This window comes from Natator depressus, chromosome 2, assembly GCF_965152275.1.
Source record: "Natator depressus isolate rNatDep1 chromosome 2, rNatDep2.hap1, whole genome shotgun sequence".
In the NCBI taxonomy this organism is placed as follows: Eukaryota; Metazoa; Chordata; order Testudines; family Cheloniidae; genus Natator; species Natator depressus.
Window position 1 is genome coordinate 153,566,357 of NC_134235.1, and position 20,381 is coordinate 153,586,737.

At 41.6% G+C, this 20,381-nt stretch overlaps 1 protein-coding gene across 2 annotated transcripts in view; it reads left to right on the top strand.

The window, feature by feature from the left end:
* SLC9A3 (solute carrier family 9 member A3) overlaps positions 1-20,381 on the top strand; it is an 83,810-nt gene that overhangs the window by 57,558 nt on the left and 5,871 nt on the right. Inside the window, exons 9-16 of one of the 2 annotated variants that reach the window (XM_074945161.1) lie at positions 1,954-2,024; positions 4,259-4,388; positions 7,936-8,051; positions 12,595-12,724; positions 13,277-13,453; positions 14,144-14,219; positions 16,102-16,209; positions 17,820-18,063. In XM_074945161.1, coding sequence (XP_074801262.1) covers positions 1,954-2,024; positions 4,259-4,388; positions 7,936-8,051; positions 12,595-12,724; positions 13,277-13,453; positions 14,144-14,219; positions 16,102-16,209; positions 17,820-18,063 — 1,052 coding nt within the window. Of the gene's footprint in view, positions 1-1,953; positions 2,025-4,258; positions 4,389-7,935; positions 8,052-12,594; positions 12,725-13,276; positions 13,454-14,143; positions 14,220-16,101; positions 16,210-17,819; positions 18,068-20,381 lie in introns of those variants that run through there. The other variant, XM_074945159.1, reaches the window with a different exon arrangement.

Here is a 20,381-nt window from a genome sequence, read left to right on the forward strand (position 1 = left end):
CAGGGAGGGGCGACTGAGGACACGGCTTACAAGGGTAGAGTTCACGGAGGGTTCCAATAAGAAATGGTGCACCTAAGTTATTGTTCTTATTGGAACAAGGAGGTTAGCCTGGCCTCTGATTGATACATGGCTAGATCTACCTCGCTGCACCTTCTCTGTGCGTGACTGCAGTGTGACCTAGAGGAATGAGTCACCTAGACAGGGGAGAAGGCAAATGAGTACAAAACAAATCTGGTCTATTTCTTGTTTTGATCCACTCCATCTATCTTTTACATCTTTGGCTAGCAGCAGACGGTGCAGAAGGACTGCATGCCATCCACATCTCATGGCTGCTCGGCAGAAGACGGTGCAATAGGACTGCTAGCAATCCATATTGCCTGCCTGCTCACCATAAGACGGTTCAATAGGACTGACTGCCGGACTAAAAAAAATGACCTGGTCAAGTCACTAAAAATTTAGTCCCTGCGCCCATGTCTGCCCAGGCGCTCCTGATCGACCTCACACAGGCGACCAGGAGTACCTCGGACATGACGAGGACGGCTACCAGTCGTATTGTACCGTCTGCTGCCACAAGGCAATGGGTTGCTGCTACTGTGTAGCAATGCCGTGCCGCGTCTGCCAGCACCCAGGAGACATACGGTGACGGTTACCTGAGCGGGCTCCATGCTTGCGGTGGTATGGCATCCGCACAGGTAACTCAGGAAAAAAGGCGCGAAATAATTGTCTGCCCTTGCTTTCACGGAGGGAGGGAGGGAAGGGGGGGGACTGACGATATGTACCCAGAACCACCCGCGACAATGTTTCAGCCCCATCAGGCATTGGGATCTCAACCCAGAATTCCAATGGGCAGCGGAGACTGCGGGAACTGTGGGATAGCTACCCACAGTGCAACGCTCCAGAAGTCGACTCTAGCCTCGGTACTGTGGAAGCACTCCGCCGAGTTAATGCACTTAATGCACTTCTGTGGGGACACACACACTCGAATATATAAAACCGATTTCTAAAAAACCGACTTCTATAAATTCGACCTTATTCCGTAGTGTAGACATACCCTCAGGGAAGCACAATACCTCCAGGAGCACCTAGGAAGGGCACTCAATACACCACCCCTCAAGATAGCATAGTATACATTCCCAACCAGTGATAACGACGTACCTGACTTATCATATCTTATTCTGTACATCCCTAACTCTCTGCTATATATATCTGGTGAGGTGATATTGAGCGTCATGCATATATTATATTCAGTAGTAATGCTCATCAGGTGCACCAGTCATGGTGTGCACTAATCTAAACCTATCGTGCTGTAGATCGCCAAGAAATCAGTCAGATGTTCAGAGTAAAGATTGAGAAGGAATAGAAACAAAAAGTCGAATTCTGCTCTCAATTACACTGATGTAAATATGAGTCAGAGTAATTCCGCGGAATGGAGTTATACCAGTGTAACTAAGGAACAACTGAGGACAAAGATTTGCCCAAGATGTTGAGTGTTTTACAGTGAGAATAAAAGAGGGTTGGTACTCACACTACACTGAGGGAAATATTCATTCTCAAAGAGTATGGCAAGGAGCTAGAAGCAACAAGAAAGAAACCTTCAGCTGATTTAGAAGAGGAACATGGCTTGTGCACTTCTGACAGCAAAAAGGAAGGAGATGCAAAAGTGGGATTAGGATGAAGGAGCAATAAAAGTGAGAGTTAACAAAATAGGATCTGATTCTCCTCTTACTTAGATTCGGGTAAATCAGGAGTAATCAGTGAATAGCACTATTGTAGAACTGGATCTGTAGGAAATTGAGATGCTAATCTCAGCACACTCATGTAAACAGGAAGTAATTCCACTCTATTCATAACATTGTTCTGGATAGACAGCAAATCTGACCCATATGAATTAAGCTATTTTATAGCAATGCCCTTAACTTCCACACCATATTAATTTTATGTTCCTTTTCATAGGCTTTTGATCATATTCTTTCTGCTGTTGAAGACATATCTGGACAAATAGGACATAATTATCTGCGAGACAAGTAAGTGGTGTTAGCTTCCCTTATTTTACTGACCTGGGATAGTTAAGGAAATGGGAATGCATTAACATAGTGATAGCTTTGCTTACATCTGTCTTATGAGCGAAATGGGTATTTAGGGAATAACTGAATGGAGACAGCTTGGGTAACACTGGTACTTCCCCCCCTCCCCTCCCCCACTTCCCACTCCCTGAATTTCTAGAGTTAATCACACTAGCTAAAAACCACATTGTTGCAAAAATGTGTATTACCTGTGCAGTTAGTAACCATTTAGATTATTCAACAGGAAGATTTTTTAAAATTCTAATATACTTCTCAACATTGATCCAGTTTGTTTACATTTTTGCATTCCATTCATCTTGGAAAATGAAACAACACTAGCTATTTTCATTGATTTCATCACTGTGAGAAAGACTCTAAGGGCAATTCACAGATTAAACAACATTGCCCTCCTCTGCTTCAATAATCATTTCCTGGAGAACCAATGTTGTCTATTTTGGATAGGAAATCCCTTTTGTAAACGATGACTTTTAAGTTTTTAGGCTAGCCAAGTGAAAGGTCTGGGATGGTACCACCATCTTTTCAGTTTATAACACTTTAACTGGTTGATAATCCCCAGTGGATTTTGGGGACTGTCCATCTCCCACCAATGGAACCTTTTCAGTGTCACAACTAAGGCCCGGGATTAGGCCTTTGCAAATGTCATCATCCATATCTAGGGATCTATGCCTGTGTAGAATTATTGGAGAGATGGCCATTTGCACAGGATTTGAACTGAACACACAATTTTAGCCCCGCTGATACCAACTTTAGGAACCATTTTTGTGTGTGTGGGAGAGGATGTTAATCTGTTCCAAATTGAAACACACAAATGTTACCTCCTTGCTGTTGTCTTGGACAACAGGTTCTTCAGCTTTCAAATATTTTCACAATTTCATTTCAATTATATATAATGGATTATAATGAAGATGCTCTGAAACCATGGTGATGGGCAGACTTTGAGAACTAGAACAGGGAAGGAGAATAAAAGGAAAGACTATTAAAACCTGGAAATGTAGTTTCTTATAGTGCTATTTGAGGATGGAAAATCCTTTCAGCCATGGCCTTAAAGCAAACTCTCTCTTTCCCCTCTGTTCAGTTTAGCACTGCTGCAGTAGGACTGAAATAGAGAGCATGGAGAGACCAGAAGTTTGAGCAGAGCGTTGTCCAAACCAGCTTCTGAGGGAATCTGGAAACTCTGGAATTGTACAAATGTCATCTGTTAGGGTTTGTTCCATCATAATAGATTACATTTGTACACCTAAGATAATATTTAACGCTCCTTAACGTAGCAGAGTAAAGAGAGATTTCTGTTTGTTCATACAATGACGTTTTTAGGAGGGGTCTCATATAGAGAATACCCATTTTCCCTTGGGTAACCAGGAATCCTGTCCTGGGTTTGGGTATTGGGAATGAATTTCTGATGATGAGAAAATAAGAGAACATTTCCTTAGACATGGCATGTTGGCTGTGATGGTGATGAAGCTGAAGCTTTCTAAAGTTGGAGGCCAGACAGAGCCTGACCACTTCGATTTAGGAGGGGGGTTTCCCTGAAAAAGGAGGAAAGGCCCGACCTAACCTAGATACTTGGCTAACTGTTAGCTTTGGTGACCAAGATCTCCTGAATAAGTGCAATCTCAAAGTTACTGAGAACAGGCACCACCTCAATATCTGAGAATAATTCACCGGGGGGCATGCAGTGTCTTCTCAGTGGGGCCAACCTACAAGACATTGGGTAAAAAATCACCCATTACTGAAGGTAAACTCTTTTACGTAGAAAGAAAGAGATTTTTCACTTTTACTGTGAGGTTTCCTAAAGGCTCTTAAAGATACAATCGAAGAGTCAGAAGTAGAAAAATAAAATGGCATTATTCCCTGATGCATGGCATGTCCTATTTATTTGGAAACTAGAACCATTTTGTATATTCTAATCACAAACCTCTTACTGCTGTTGTTCTGCAATAGCTGTGCCTGGTAGTTGCAACTCTCAAAAGTTTGTTGTGAATTGTGTAACTCCATATAAGGCTTTTCCAAATGTGCTTTAAATAAAGCAACAAAACATATTTCCCTGTGTTTATTATCCGATAAGGTGTATAACAATGCTTAACTCAAAGGAACAGCTGTTCAAGCAAAACTAAAAATGCTAACTATCATTTAAATTGATTGCTGCCATTAAAATTGTTTGTTTAAATCACTAGGTGGTCCAATTTTGATCGGAAAATCCTCAGTAAAGTACTGATGAGAAGGTCTGCTCAAAAATCAAGAGACCAGATTCTTAATATTTTCCATGAGCTCAACCTGAAGGATGCTATTAGCTATGTGGCTGAGGTACTTTTAAACATCTTATCTTACACACTGTAACATCATATTTCTTTGTTTTAAATATTGCAGCATTTCTCAACTTCCATGTATTAGGAGTGCTGAATCAAAAGCAAATCTACTTTTATGGTGAAATGGTATTTGAAGTGCATTGTGTCCCATTCTTACCTATTTATGTGATTGTGGTTCGTTGTATTACCTCTAAATTCCTCAGTGCCACTGGGTCCTGTATATGTCACTGTTCTCTTCTGGTAGGTGTCATTTAGGAGTTTGGCTTCTGCCTCCGCATGCGTTGCGTAGTACCATGGTTTCACGGGAATTATGCAAGTGAGCATGTGCTAGTCAGCATATGTAAAGGTGGCAGAATCTGGCTCCCTGTGAATAATTAAACAAGCTGTGGCTGAAGCAATAGTGTGCTTTCCAGTGATGACTTGTTCAGAAATTAGTGTTAGAGTAAGCAGTGCAGATGGCAGTTCAGACTGAGAGCATCTGGGGGCTAGCCTCAAGGTGGAGCTTACTTTTGTAGCCAAATGAACTACAAGCTTGAAAAAGAGCTGGTTTTTTGTTTGGTTGGTTGGTTGGTTTTTTGGTTCATTAGCCTTCCAAAAAACTAACACCAAAACACAAAATGTTTTTGCTGCACCAGCAAATTCAGTGTTACTCGTGGGCAAAATCCAAAATCTTTTGGAATGGTTCCCAACCTTTTTCATTTTGTGAGCCATGTCACAAGACAACAGTCTTTTTTTGGACCAGCTCTTCCTGCTCTACCATCTATTTGTTGGTTCTCTAATTGTTTAATTCTGCGGAACACCAGGAAGGAATCCAGACACCACAGTCTGAGAACAGCTGGCCTCTCAAATTCCTACCAATCTCTGGATACCAGCAGGCCAGAAAATCTCCTTGTTGTTCTTCCCAGCCTACCCCGTTAGTCTGGATATTGAGCAAGAAGGCTTTGTTGATCCGCACTCCTATGGCACATAGGCAGTCTTCAGCTAATAGCTAGAACCTCATCTAGACTAAGAGCTTAGGTCAAAGTGTCTTGTTCTAGTTATCACACACAGAAAGGTTTCAGAGTAGCAGCCATGTTAGTCTGTATCTGCAAAAAGAAAAGGAGGACTTGTGGCACCTTAGAGACTAAAAAATTTGTTTGAGCATAAGCTTTCATGAGCTACAGCTCTCTTCATCGGATGCATTCAGTGGAAAATACAGTGGGGAAATTTATAAACACAGAGAACATGAAACAATGGGTGTTACCATACTCACTGTAACGAGAGTGATCAGGTGGGGGTGGGGGGGGACCATTTGTAGGGATAATCAAGGTGGGCCATTTCCAGCAGTTGACAAGAACGTCTGAGGAACAGCACCGGGGGCGGGAGGGGGGAGGAATAAACATGGGGAAATAGTTTTACTTTGTGTAATGACCCATCCACTCCCAGTCTTTATTCAAGCCTAAGTTAATTGTATCCAGTTTGCAAATTAATTCCAATTCTTGTCAACTGCTGGAAATGGCCCACCTTGATTATCACTAGAAAAAGGTCCACCCTGCCCCGCTTTCCTGCTGCTAATAGCTCACCTTACCTCATCACTCATGTTACAGTGTGTATGGTAACACCCATTGTTTCGTGTTCTCTGTGTATATAAATCTCCCCACTGTATTTTCCACTGAATGCATCTGATGAAGTGAGCTGTAGCTCACGAAAGCTTATGCTCAAATATATTTGTTAGTCTCTAAGGTGCCACAAGTCCTCCTTTTCTTTTTACACACAGAAAGGCCTCCAGAAGTATAACTGCAGATGAATGTCCACAAAAGGACATTTCTACCTGTGACCAGAAATATCTGTAGCCCCATTTCATGCATTTAAGTGTCATGGGTATCATTTAAAAAACATTTCATGCTTCAATCAGTAATAGTTCTAGCAGTAATATAATTATGAACCTCATAGTCAGGTACCTTAAATATCTGATTTCCATTTCACTGTAATATTTATGTAGGTGTTTCTATTTTCAGATGTCACAGTGATTTTTCTAATGCCATGGAACGGTTCCAAATTGCTTAGAACACAGATTACTATAAATTATGCATAGGTGATTGTACAGCACGGAACATAGGTTTTCTCCACCATTGTCACAGGTCTCCCGAGTGTCCTTTCCAGCCTCAGTAACTGACCGCAGCCACTCCAGGTCTTCTTAACCACCACTGTGCTCTGTTATATATTACATTTACAATCAATAGCCAGCTTCCCCACTTGCTTTCTGGGGAAGGGTACACTAGTAGTTTGAACAGCACCCAATCCTGCCTAGTTGTTCCTTCCTTCAGGCACCCTACTCTCTCCAGGGCTTCCCTCCCGTCTACCTAACTGCTGGGAATACTTCCACCCTATTAGCCTCTCAGCTGTATTGCCACTCAGTTAATTGGCCTCCTCTGCCAACTGCTTGTTTTTCAATCAGAGCTCAATTAATATAAACTGGCAGGGAGATGAGTGACAGGGTGTTAAGTGAGCTTCTGGCTCAGCACGCCGTGTTACAACCGTGTTTAAGCTTTCTTGATTCCTTTTCTGTGCATGGACATGTAAAATGGTCATGATAGAGCTATAGCTGACAAAATCACAATACATTAGCTTTGCTCTTAAGAATAATGTACTTCTGTCAGTGGGGGAACTATTTTTCCACAGGTGTTCTGTTCACCGCTCATTAAAACATAGAGTCAAGTCCAAGATCTCTGTGCTGCAATTTAAAGCCATATGTGGGATTGCCCCTCACTACCAGAGAAATTTTTCTCCTTCTGGGAGCATGACTTCACTCACTAGCTACAGTCCACCAGAACAATGAAAATGTCAAGTAGCAGGGGACACTAGCGAACACGGGAGACCAAAGTTTCACAGGAATTCACTTTTGTATCACCATGCAAAAGTGAAAGCAAAGCTTTTCAATTTAGCTTTAGTTCCTCGTGCATGCATACATTTAATGACTAACCAAACATTTGGCTCTTTCTTTCTGGGAAGAAAGAAAGAACTACTGCTGTCATATCTTGGAAGGTGTTCAGTTAGCACAGGTATGGGTGCCAATATAAGAACCTAGATGTTTGCAGGTGACTGGCAAGGTGTTAGATGAAAAATGTTGTCCATTATTGAAAGTAACCCTTTATATAGTGGAAAGAGGAATTCAAACTTTTTGTGACTCTCACTGAGGGCTTTTAGAGGCGCTGGGTACAATTTGCGGAAGATAAGGAGAAAGTGTATAGCGTCCCTTTAAGTCTTCAAATTAGGGCTGTTAAGTGTAGTTTAAGTGGAGTGGCTTTGGGCTGGCCCTCTGTACAAGGTTGACTTTTGCCCCAGGGAAATAAACCACGTGAAAAAAGAGACCTTATTTCTATTACAAAAGAACCAGGAGAAAGTTGTATTTTTGTGCCATTTGCCTACAGAAGCTTCAAAAATTATGCCATCTTTTTTTATATTATACAATTTAGTCCTGGGTATAGCTGTGTTAACATCATATACCCTTTGACTGAAAGCCCTACCGTTAAGCTGTCATGCACCTTATTTCTTTCTGTGAACAGGGAGAGCGTAGAGGTTCCCTGGCTTTTATTCGTTCTTCAAGTACTGACAACATGGTCAATGTGGACTTCAGCACTCCTCGACCAAGTACTGTAGAAACCTCTGTCTCCTGTTTACTGTAAGTAACTTTTTTTAGGGACTGTTTTTGTTTAATTTTTGAGTTATATATGATTAAATACAAAAATTGGTGTTTAGCCCAGTACAAAATGGGTGTCACATACTCCCCTGCTGACTTGGTTGCTTTCTCTTCAGAGACTGATAACAGAGTGATTTTCAACAGTGACGGGTACCCCACACTGTTCTTTCTGTGCAAGCCTATTTTATTCTTTAGGTAAAAAGCATTACAGAGAAAACATATTAAAAACAAATAAAGAACCTACACGCATGCTAATAAGGGTTCACCCCAGCCCTAACATGGACTCTGGCAGGAGTAATCCTTCAAACCCCCACCCAAGAGGGTTCCTTGTGGTTACAACTCACCACAGCTTCAGCTCAGAACAGGCCCCCAGTCTTATGGGGCTTCAGTAGGCCTAGTTCTTCCAACTCCTTCCCAAAAGGCTAGGGCTCTCCATGGACCAGGGGTTCTGTCCATTTGCTGGATCAGGAAGAAGGCCCTGAGCCAGTTTACAACCAGGCTATTTATCCAAAAATCCTTTCTTTGTCTTTCTTGGTTAGGGTGACCAGACAGCAACTGTGAAAAATCAGGACAGCGGGTGGGGGGTAATAGGCACCTATATAAGACAAAGCCCCAAATATCAGGACAGTCCCTATAAAATCAGGACATCTGGTCACTCTCTTCTTGGTTCATGAAGAATCCAGTTTGAACTAGTATATACGCCTCTCTCCACGGAGTGGCTTCAATGGCTGATAACAAAGGAAGTATATTAGCATCCTCCTCACAGGTGCCGACTTTCTAAAGTGCCGCGGGGTGCTTGACCCCCAGCTCTGCCCCAAGGCCCCACCCCCACCTCGCCGCTTCCCACCACCGTTCCACCCTCACCCTGCCTCTTCCCACCCAGTTCTGCCCCCTCCCCCAAGCATGCTGCATCCTTACTCCTCCCTCTTTCCCCCAGCACCTCCTGCATTCCGCGAAACAGCTGATCGCAGCGGGCAGGAGATGTGGGGAGGGGGGAATGCACTGATCTGCGGGGCCCACCAGCGGGTGGGAGGCGCTAGGGGGGTGGGGGGAGCTGATAGGGGAGCTGCCGGTGGGTGCTCACCATTTTTTCTCTGGAGCCAGCCATGGAGCACCCATGGAGTCGACGCCTATGTTCCTCCTCCTACTGGAGAGTACATATATAGTCATTTTTTCACCTTTGCAGAAATCAGAAGCAGCTACATGATTTTACACAAACCTTCCAAACTAAAATCTCCTTTGGTCAGAGACCAAGCATGAAAATTTTATCCCTACGGGTGAATTTTTCAGAAAGTTCCAGTGTGTAGGAACAGGGGATTATCATTCATACAGTTTTGCATCCCTCCCTGTAGCCAGAGCCTTGCGTGTTACGTGATGCCAGAGCCACAGAATCCACCCTTTACCACAGAATTGTTCAGAATTCATTTTTTAAATGTTATAAACTTTCTTTCTTTTTCTTTTTTTTTTTTGTAAATTATGAGACATATTTCCTGGTATGCTTCAGCAGTTTGTGTCACTTCCATTATGTAAAGCAGCTGTAAACTGGGTACAACCTGCCAGTTAAGCCAGATTTATGGCTGCTTTGAATTGCAGAGTGGTGCATTAGTTGCAATATATCGATAAAGCTGGCCCTATACTTTTAACAGCCGGCTGTTGGTGAAACTAAGGCTTTGTCTACACTAGTACTTTTTGTCTGCAAAACTTTTGTCAGTCAGGTGTGTGAAAAAAACATAAGTGTCACCAACAAAAGCGCCAGTGTGGACAGCACTATTCCCGCAGAAACATGCTGCTTATAGTGCAGGTTGAAAAAAGGTACGCCCATTTGCTGAAAAATGTTAGTGGAAGAAAGTATGGGGGAGGGGGAGGATTCTTTTTAAATGAGAAAGTGGTATTTTCCCTAAAATTTAAAAACAGACATTTTTGCAAAATTTCATAATTGTTGAAAATTTTCATTTTGGGAAAAAAATGGTGATGAAAATGAAGTTTCCACACAAAAAATCACAGATATTGATATCCCATGTTTCAATTCAAAACTTTTCATTGAAAAAATTGTCCCTAGCTGTTAATGTGTTTATCCCTTAATACCAAACTGCTTCCCATACCTTGGGCCAGATGCTTTCACAGTTACTTGCACTGAACAGTGTCACAGTTTCAGAGTTTAACTGCACCTTTGACACACACGCACCATGCTCTTATTCGAAGGCTCCCACATAAGGTTTCAGGCTCCCAGCCATCAGATCTCAAGGGTGGAGCCCTGCATCTCTCTCACTCCGGATGAGGGGTTTAGGTTCATGGTCCTCTGCACTGCAGTGTGATTTCCCCAGCAGGTCTGACTGGGGTCCAGCACCTGTTGTTAACCTTTCTCCAGGGGCTACAACAGTGTATGCCAGTGACCAACTAGCCTTCATAAAACAAAATACATTTATTGTTAGGGTAAAGGCATTACAGGGAAAACATAAAAACAATAAACGTTCCTATTTGCATGCTAACAGCTTACCAGAGGTCACCCATCAGTCTTATGGGCCCTAGTAAGCCAAAGCCCTAGTAAGCCAAGAGTTGCTCTGCCGCACCCCTCCCTCACTACCAGATGATAGTGTCCATTTGCTGAATGAAAATAAGGCTCTGTGTTGGTTCAAATTCAGCCTTTTTATATCCAAAGCCCTTTCTTTGTTTGGGTCTCTGGGAAACCTAGTTTGAACCAGTATATGCAAACACCTCAGAGGACAGTGTACGGTGTTTCTCTGGAGTTGTTTACAATCCTCAGGGTGATCACCCCATTGTGTTTTTTAGTTCCTGGAGGAGCTGTGCTAACTCTCCCCCATGGAGCAGAACACAATCAGATGTAAATATTTCATAGATTTAATACATTGGTCCCCAAAGATGCTGCAAAATCTGTCACAAGTAGGACCTTACTTCTTGAGTAGACCCACTGATTTCAGTAGATCTACTCGAGGAGTACTGGGGCTGAATAAGGATGGTAGAACTTGGCCTCTTCTGTCCCCTCAGCTGCTGCCGAAACCTCCAGCTTCTCCTCTGATAGCTTCTGCCCTGCAGTTATGCATTGTCAATACAAACATCTGTGGCATATGAAAAACATAGGGGCAGAGTAAAAAAAAAAAAAAAAGCATGCAATACTAACATAAACAACACAGAAGAGACTATACCAATTGTATTATCATTTGCATATTTAATTCAACAAAAATCTCCTTGTTTGAATATTCCTGGAGTTGACACCAAATTTCCCATCTGGTGCACAGGCATGCCACAAAAACTATAGAGACATGCGGGACAATATTGGTCCAACTTTCTGCAGAGTACGTGGGTCTTGCCTACAGTATTCACGACTGGGCAAATTCAAGAGGTTTAGTCTCAAGTCACCTTTTCACCCTTTAGGAAAGAAAAATTCACACATTTGTGAGAAACAAATGGCACATAACATTTATTGGCATAAATTTAACTGTGATGTAAACAGTGGCATCGGCTACTCATGAGATGCAAATTGGTCTGACCACAGATGTAAGCGGTCAAGTACTACTGAATTAGGTATTCCTCGGGTATAGAAAACGAGTGTGACTAATAGCATAAGGATGGATGACCTAGATCAATGGTTCCCAAAGTTCTTTCTGCCAAGGATCTCTTTGGCACCTGACTAAATATCCCAGACCCCTTTCATTGTTTATACAAAAGTTTCATGTCATTATTACTCTATTAGTTCGGTTTGTTTTGGCACCTCCAAAAATACACACAGAGTTTAGTTCAGTGGTCTCAGTTATTCCAGGGGCTCAGTTCTCAGCTTCGCCGTAGAGTCCTGAAACCCTATACACGTACCTTTATCTGAATTTCTGTTTCCCCTAAATGTGGGTATTACTTGTGAGTGTTGTGAGTCTTGACATCTGTGGCAGAAAAAGTACTGCTAAACCCTCACAGGGAGCGTGTAGTCCTGAATGGGCAAGTACTGGCATGACCAGGACACCCCCACCAGCATGACCTCTCATGCACAGTGTGTGAGAAAAATGGTGTCCTCCATGCAGCAAAAGTGCCAGAAAGCTGTTCTGGCAGGTTCTGGCCCTGTCTCAAGGAACAGACCCCCGCATAACCCATAGCAGACCACCCAAAGGTCTGGGGACCCCACAGTGTGGGAAGCACTTAGCTAGATTAATAGACCTTCCATCCTGCAGGTGCACAAGGATGGGATGTAACAGTAAAAGAAGCAAACAGGCATAAGTTTATCAGATAAAGCAGATGATCAATCAATGCTAAATTGTTGCAAGTTGCACTAATTTGTCATTTACCTGCTTTTCCTGACCAAATTACACAACCACTGATGTTATTGCTGAATCTGCCCAGAGGCTACCACCAGCGTTGTGCCCACTCACTCTAGACTACACTTGACCCATGATGATGTTTACTTGTTTTTATCCCATCCACACTTATCTTCATGTTTAAATATATTGTAGTGCATACTTTTTTCCCTCCAGTTAGTGATCTAGAAAAATGTTGTATGTATTTTAATATTCTGCTTTAGGAGAGAAAACGCCAGCTCGGTTTGTCTTGATATGCAAGCCTTAGAGCAGAGGAGAAAAAGCATACGAGATACAGAGGATACCATCACTCACCACACACTGCAGCAATACCTCTACAAACCCAGACAAGAGGTAAGAGCACCGTTGCAGTGATTACCATGTTTTCATTTGACAGCCAGAAGAAACAAAATGCAGAAAATAGTTGGGAAACTTAAAATAAAAGGACAAATCTGCAAAATCAATCATTGACTGAAGATGGGCTCTGATCCTGCATACCCTTAATCATGTGAGCAGTCCCTATAACTGATTTCAATGGCACTACTCAAATGAGAGAAGATTGCAGAATTGGGCCCCAGATCTGTTCTGCTGGTGGGTTGTTGCTGGCCTGAAAGCTAACTGGGTGGGTGAGGGTGAAATGAAGCCTGTGAACTGAAGGAAGTCAGAGTGGTTTGATCCAGACCTGTTCTAGCCAGTGTGATTAATCTGAATGACTTTCAATCAATATTTTTCAAATTACCATACTTCTATGTAAGAAGGAAATAATTAACTACCTGGGATCCTGTTAGTGTGTTGACTTGTAATTAATTGGTTTTTGTAATCAGTTGTTTTTGACAGTTGCCTTGGTGCTGAGCCCCAGTTTGCATTTCTATATAAATAAATGTTCTCTTATCTTCCTGGCTACAGCACATACATCTGTACAGTCGGCATGAGATCATTCAGAATGAAGACGAAAAACAAGACAAGGAGATTTTCCACAGGACAATGAGGAAGCGCTTAGAGTCTTTCAAGAGTACCAAACTAGGAATAAACCAGCCCAAAAAGCTCAACAAAAACCACAAGAGGGACCGGGGCCAAAAAAGGGTAAGGGGAGTGCACTTAGGGCCAGGTCTCACCTGCCATTTACCCAGACAAAAGGCCTGGTGCTCTAGAGGAAGCATAGGGTAGTTTCAGCTCCCAGCATCAATCTCTTCCCTGTGGAAGCTCCTCAGAGGGAGTACTGGCGATTAAGACCCAAGCCAGGGGAGAGATCAAAATGTGGGATGAGTTGAGGGGCAGCACTGGAGGTGGCATTATACCCTCACCAATCTTGCGGAACGTATCCACCATTTCCCTCTGCACTGTGGGACCCTTCCTTTGGACGTGAGGGGATTCCGGGTCCAACAAACACGGTGCCAGAAAGGATGGCTCGGGTCTCCATGGAAGTTGCTGGAACTCAGGGGAGCTGATGGTTTGAGGCGATGAAACTCCAGCTTCTCCTGCATGGAGGAAGGAGGGACAAATCCAACCTGACCACTTGCAAAAGGAGTAGGAAACGCTGCCACGTACCACTAATAGAGTTGTGTGTCTGCACTAACGTCAATGGGAGTTCTATGCAAAAACAAAATAAAGGCTTAAAATATCTAGGCATGATCACCACTGCGTTATTCCAGTATTATGTTGGTGAACTCCATTTCATTGGCAGAAAGCTGGGAAATCAGGCTCCCTGTATCTACAATGTGTCCTGCATAGCGATCGCTGTCTGAGGTAACTTGAAATGTTTTACTTTTTCAGAGAACTAGTAATGCCATACCAAATGGAAAAATACCTTCAGAAAATCCAGTGCAAGATTTTACTTTGAAGGAAAAAGGTAATTGCACTGTCAAACAGTAGTTAACCAGATTTTTTTAATCAGCTTGTATTTTGTTGGAGGAAGAGTGTTCTTGTGAAATTTCATGGCAGGAAAAAAAACTAAGTTGACATTAACAAATGTACTACTATCCATGTCACATTTCCCCCTCTCCGTGCTTAAAACAGATGTGTTTGGAAGGAAGTAATCAACATTTAAAAAAATAAATATATTTTCATAGACAACTTGGTGACAAGCTGAAATTTAACCTACTTTATAACTAACATTAACAAAACCAATGTTTAATCTTGAAATCCTAAAAATAATTGGAGGCCATCATAAAGAAGGCCACAACATAGATAAAATCTCAGCTACTGACTCACGACATGCTACAGCTAACTATGGCAATGGCTTTCTTTGTGATCCCACGGGTACGTACATGCGCCCATCATGACTTGCCCAGACATCTTGTAAATATCAGTACTTTCTCTGAAAGCAGAGCAAGCAGGCTGGAACAGGAGGCCAGCATAACATGTACATGAATGGAAAGACAGTATAGCCAAATATTGTGCTGACCCTAAATGCAACCCCAGTGACTGCAGCACAGAATTTGGCCTTGCAAATCTAACTTTGGGCTTACTAGCCTTGGGAGTGTCCCTAACAAAAAAAGGAAAGAAAAAAACTTGCACTTTCAATTTTGCATTTAAAGAAAAAGATCCTTTGATCTGAGTTTCAGCTGTCTCTTTGCAGGTGCTGTTGCACTTGCTGGAGTCAATCACAGTAAGTTGCATCTGATGCCACCTGCCATGGCAAGTTATTATAAGGCATTGAGTTAAATTCTTCCCTCAGTTACCCATGCAACCCTGCTGATTTTAAAGAGGGCTGTGAAGTAGTGAGGGAGGGGTGTCAGAATTTTCCCCCTAGCTTTCAGAAAGGAATCGTGTGGGGGTGGGAGGTAGAAACTACGGTCTGCAGAAACTCTGAGCTCACGTATTTGCTCTCTATCAGTTTATTAACATTTATTTTTATTGCCAGCAGCAATATATTGGCTGAATAATATTTATACTTCTATAGCTCCTTTGATCTCAGAGTGTTTCCCAAACATTAACTAATTAGGCCTTCTTCCATCACTCCTGTGTTAAGGGATTTTCCATAGAGGGGTTGATAAGGGATTTAATGTAGGGGGATCATTTCACCTGCCACTGATATGGAGCTGCCTCTGGGGGAAAACACAGCAGGTGTTTAACCACATACAGCAGCACTACATAGTGGTTTGGGTTGAGAGGTGGGAAAGAACATCATAGCCACTGCAGGGGGGCGTGTAGATTGGCAGGAATTAATTAACCAAGTTTGAAATGATCCAGGACGTTGATATTAACCCCTTTATGAAAATGCAATGGGATCTTCAATTACCACAAGTTGTCAGGACCTCCATTTTGTATCCCATTTGAAAGAGAGCACCTCTAACAGCACAGAGACCCCTGATGCTATGCTCCAGCTTTCTTTCAGCACTGGGGTAAGCAGGAAAAGGGCCGCTTTCTGAATCAGCACTTTCTGCAGTGTGTAAGCTTTTCCTGCAGCTCTCCTAGCCAAGTACTCATCTAGCCCAATCCCCTTTAGTTTGGAAAAGCAAACATAATTACAGCACAAGATACTGGTGCAGGAGTGAACCAGGAATCAAATATTAGTGACCTGATAAACTGGAAATTAGATGTGTACAGAATTTAGTTCTAAAGGCACAATGATTGCTTTCAAAACGTACGTTTACCCAGATTTACATTGAAGATTTACTATACAAATCTTTAATACCCACACTAGCATCAAGAAGCTACCAAATAACGCTTTGGGTCAAATCTTTTAGGAATCTCTAGTGCACACTGATTTTTTTTATATTTTCTTCCAGATGTGGAATTTTCTGATCCAGAAGAAAATTATGAATCTCTGCATACGGACAAAGGAGTTGACTTTTTAGCTAATGTCACTAAGCAGAATTGCACAGATGCTATCTCTGGTAAGAAAATAGATCTTAAATGCAGAATTTTCTTCAATTACAAAGCAGTTTATTGGATTTTTTGTTAATAGCTTTCTACTGATGATATTGACAAAGGTTGTGGTCATGACTGCATAACCTGGCTGTGAAATGACTGATCACTTCTAGAGACAGGAAAAAATTATTCTACAGTTGTCCTGATTTTCCAAGTCAGCCAATATTCAGCCATTTTGAATTGATTTCTGCTTTGTCAGGAATATATATGTCAACTTGACTCAAATATGTTTTCTTCGTTTCCTCTTGATGAGGAATGTCTCTCCCCAAAATTACTGTGTCCTGGGGCCCAGAACGGGCAATAGTTAGTCCAGTATAAATTTAAATTCTAATATCATTCTAGTGACCCTGCAGAGCTAGAAGCAGGGTCTTTCCATCACTGGAGATTGCCAGCTTTCCAAAGGGACACACAGCTCTTGCTTCCAGCCTTGGAAAGTTCAAAGACATCAGATTTTAAAACCGTGACATGTTTATGTCTAGAAGAAGCTATTTTAGATAATGTTTACGGTTTTAAAATGTGTTAATTTTCCCTCTCTCTAATCCCGGTCCAATAGGACTCACAACATAGTAGTTTGTTTTCTGTAACACGTGGCACGTGCAGGCTATGTGAAGGTACGGTGTAGTATAATACTTCTATTGGATTCATTTGAATATAACCAAACTCGTTCTGATAGAACTGTTCTAATACACTGCAACCCGAGGGATACTGTGTTTAGGGTGCATATAAAGTGGCTATTAATGCTCCAGAAAAGAATGAGGTTTCAAACAGGACCTAGACTGTGATTTTTAAATGTTGTTTTACGGTTCACCACGTGCAGATTTGATATTTGTTTTAAAAGGGCTTCGTTACCTGTTTCCACACATACAAAAACGGTACTTTTGACTGTTTTGGCCTGTTTCTCCTCTTGCACACATTTTACGCTACTGTAAATCCACTGACTTCAGTGGAATTATTGATTTGCAGTGTTGTCAGAGGAGAATCAGACCCCCGTCCTGTTATATACTCTTACTATCTGGGTTTACACTATAAGTTCTAGGAGACTGGGGAGCCAAATTTACCAGTATCCTCTGATTGCGTTGTGCTGCTGTAGTGATGCCAAAAAGCCATAAACCTGTCTTAATGGGCTAGTTAATCCAGGCGTGAATCTCCTTTCCATTACTGGGGTGATGCAAAACAGCTGGTCAGTCTAGCCCTAGGTATCAATCTTTCAAATATGTTTCATTTTTAAACTGATACATTTTAAAACAAACTAGAACTCAGCATATTTGGTATGATTGATTTAAATCCAATCAATTCGTTTGGATAAACTGTGCATTTAGGTTTTTCTGTCAGCAGAGCCTTCAGCCATAGCTGCCAATGATAGGTGTTTTGTCGGTTTGTTTGATTTGTTTTTTAATCAACTGAGACTTTTAAAATAGCAAAATGACCAGCAGTAACCAGGCATGTGATCAGAAAGTTGAAAAACTATATTTGTTTATGTTTTATTACATTATGGCCATATTCCTGGGCTAAACATCCTATTTGCTGCCAGTTATTTTATTTTCCAACTGAATTTATCACTCATAAACTTTTGTAGGAATTGATAATCCAGTATTTTCAGCTGATGATGATCAAAGTATCTACATGAAGTTCCCACCATGGTTATCTGATGAAGATTCTGTAGTACCATCACAAAGGGCCCGAGTACAGTTACCGTATTCTCCAAACAACTTCAGACGACTCACCCCGTTTCGCCTCAGCAATAAATCTGTAGATTCCTTTTTGCTAGCAGATGGCCCAGAGGAGCGACCCACAGCTTTCCTCCCAGAAACAACGCATATGTAATATTTTAAAATTGACCTTCATTTTTATTTTTAATCAGTCTCTCTGTCGGTTCTGGCCTCCTGACAGCTTTCCTTGTCTTTTTTTGTCTTTTTCAAGTATCTTTCTCTTCCTTGATTTTTCTGCATCTGAACATCTGCTATTCGGATCCAGTTTGAAACTCGTACTTTTAAAGAAAGTTGGTTATCTTTACATATTTAGGGCCAGACCCCCTGCTGGTGTAAATCATCACAGCTGTCTGGTCTACACCAGACCTTTGTCTGGGTTTCAACATTTCTTGTGCTATTTTAAAACCAAAAACATTTCACGCACTTGTAGGTTATGTACTATTTGTTTTTCCTGGTTTTACTCTGTTGTATGGCTTAATCAAACTATTTATATTGTGGGACCAATTCTGCCCATTGCTACAGGGATGAAACTCTCGCTGAAGTCACATCACATGAGACTGAATTCAGATTTAACCTAATATCTCCTAAAGTGATAAACTGTTGTCTCCAGTAACTTCAAGTGGGCCTCATCTTTGTTATGTGTTTGTACAGTGCCTAGCCTAATGAAGATGGAGCATTTAGCCACAACTAATAAATAATACTAATAGCCACAGCAATACATTACTTAAGATAAAGTTTAAAAATCAGGTACAGCTTGCTATAAACATTGCATTTACTTTGTATAGGTGGAGATGACTACATAAGGGGCAACACCTTGGGGAAGTTAGACCCCCCATTTTTATTAGAGCACTGACATTCATTTCACCATAAGAATGGCCATACTGGGTCATATCAATGGTCCACCTAGCCCAATATCCTCTCTTAGGACGGTGGCCAATGCCAAGTGCTTCAGAGGGAATGAACAGAACAGGCAATTATTGACTGAGCCATCCCCTGTTGTCCACTCCCAGCTTCTGGCAGTCAGAGGCTAGGGACACTCAGAGCATGGGGTTGCATCCCTGACCATCTTGGCTAATAGCCAGTGATGGACCAATTCTCCGTGAACTAACTAACTTGTTTTTTGAATCCAGTTATAGTTTTCGCTTTCACAACATCCCCTGGCAGTGAGTTCCACAGGTTGACTGTGCATTGTGTGAAGAATACATCCTTTTGGTTTTGAGTTGAGTTTTAAGTTGTGTATTTATAGAAAGCTTTACCTTATTTTTAAACTTTAAGTAATATTTTAATGTAGTTGCTCAAGACAGTAAATTGTCACCTCTACAGGTTATCAGTTCAAATCTGAATTCAGCCACATGTGAAATGAATATTTTAGTTTCACTTTAATCCCCCAACACAAAATCAGCCCACAGTTTGAGACATTTCTATAACCGGCACAGTCATTGCTGTAAATGGGATGGCTCAGGTCACGATTCAGTCATTATAACACAAAACCTAGGCAATGCAGAGATTTAGCAACAAAACACAATAAACACAGGCATGGTCTATGGTGGAATAATTAAACACAAAGACAAGGCTTAGTGTCATCTCTGAACCAGCAACTGAATTATTTAGATAACTTGAGAGTGCTTCCAACTGAGAAGGGGAGAACCATATTCGAATAAATGAGCCAGAAACACCCTCCTATTAATATTGTCCTAAAAAATGTATGTACGTATTTAGAGCCTGACTGGCATGTGCCTTTACTCTAGCTTCATGCCTTTTGAAGAGATCGTTAGCCACCTGAGTTCAAAGGAAACACAGAACGCAAACTTTCCTCGGCTCTGAGCAGTGCAGAAACCTGACTGCAATGGAGTTTCGTCGTCATCTGAAATGGAGTAAAAAGAGAAAGTTACATTTCCCTTTTATCATGGCTCATATCTGATGAGGAGCAGTGATGCCTTTAGCTCGGTCCAGGTAGTGAAGTATGATGTGTCATCTTCACCAGTGGAGTGGAGTTCAGCTGTCTTTTGGTCTTACATTGTGTTTAGCCAATTTGCAATTACAAGTCTTCTTATTATTTAAAAAAATAGCCATTTGGAGTCACTGCTAGATAAATTAAATAGTATTGGAACTACTGTGTGGATTAAACATATAAAAAACGCTATCCCAGACTTTAAACATATCTCTGACACTCACATCACTTGTTCACATGGAAACTATCTGACACTTTCTTTTTCACTGGAAATATTTACATATATTGCACAATATTGACTTCTGTCTCTTATGACCTGCTAAACTTCTATTAACCTTTGTCCTTTATTCCATTCTATTGCCTTGATTGTTACTGAGTTTATAATTTAGAATAATACAATGGTACGTAACGGCTTCTTGTGCAGATAAATTTGTGGGGTATATTTACAGTCACTGAGCTTTGACTGTGGTTTCCCTCA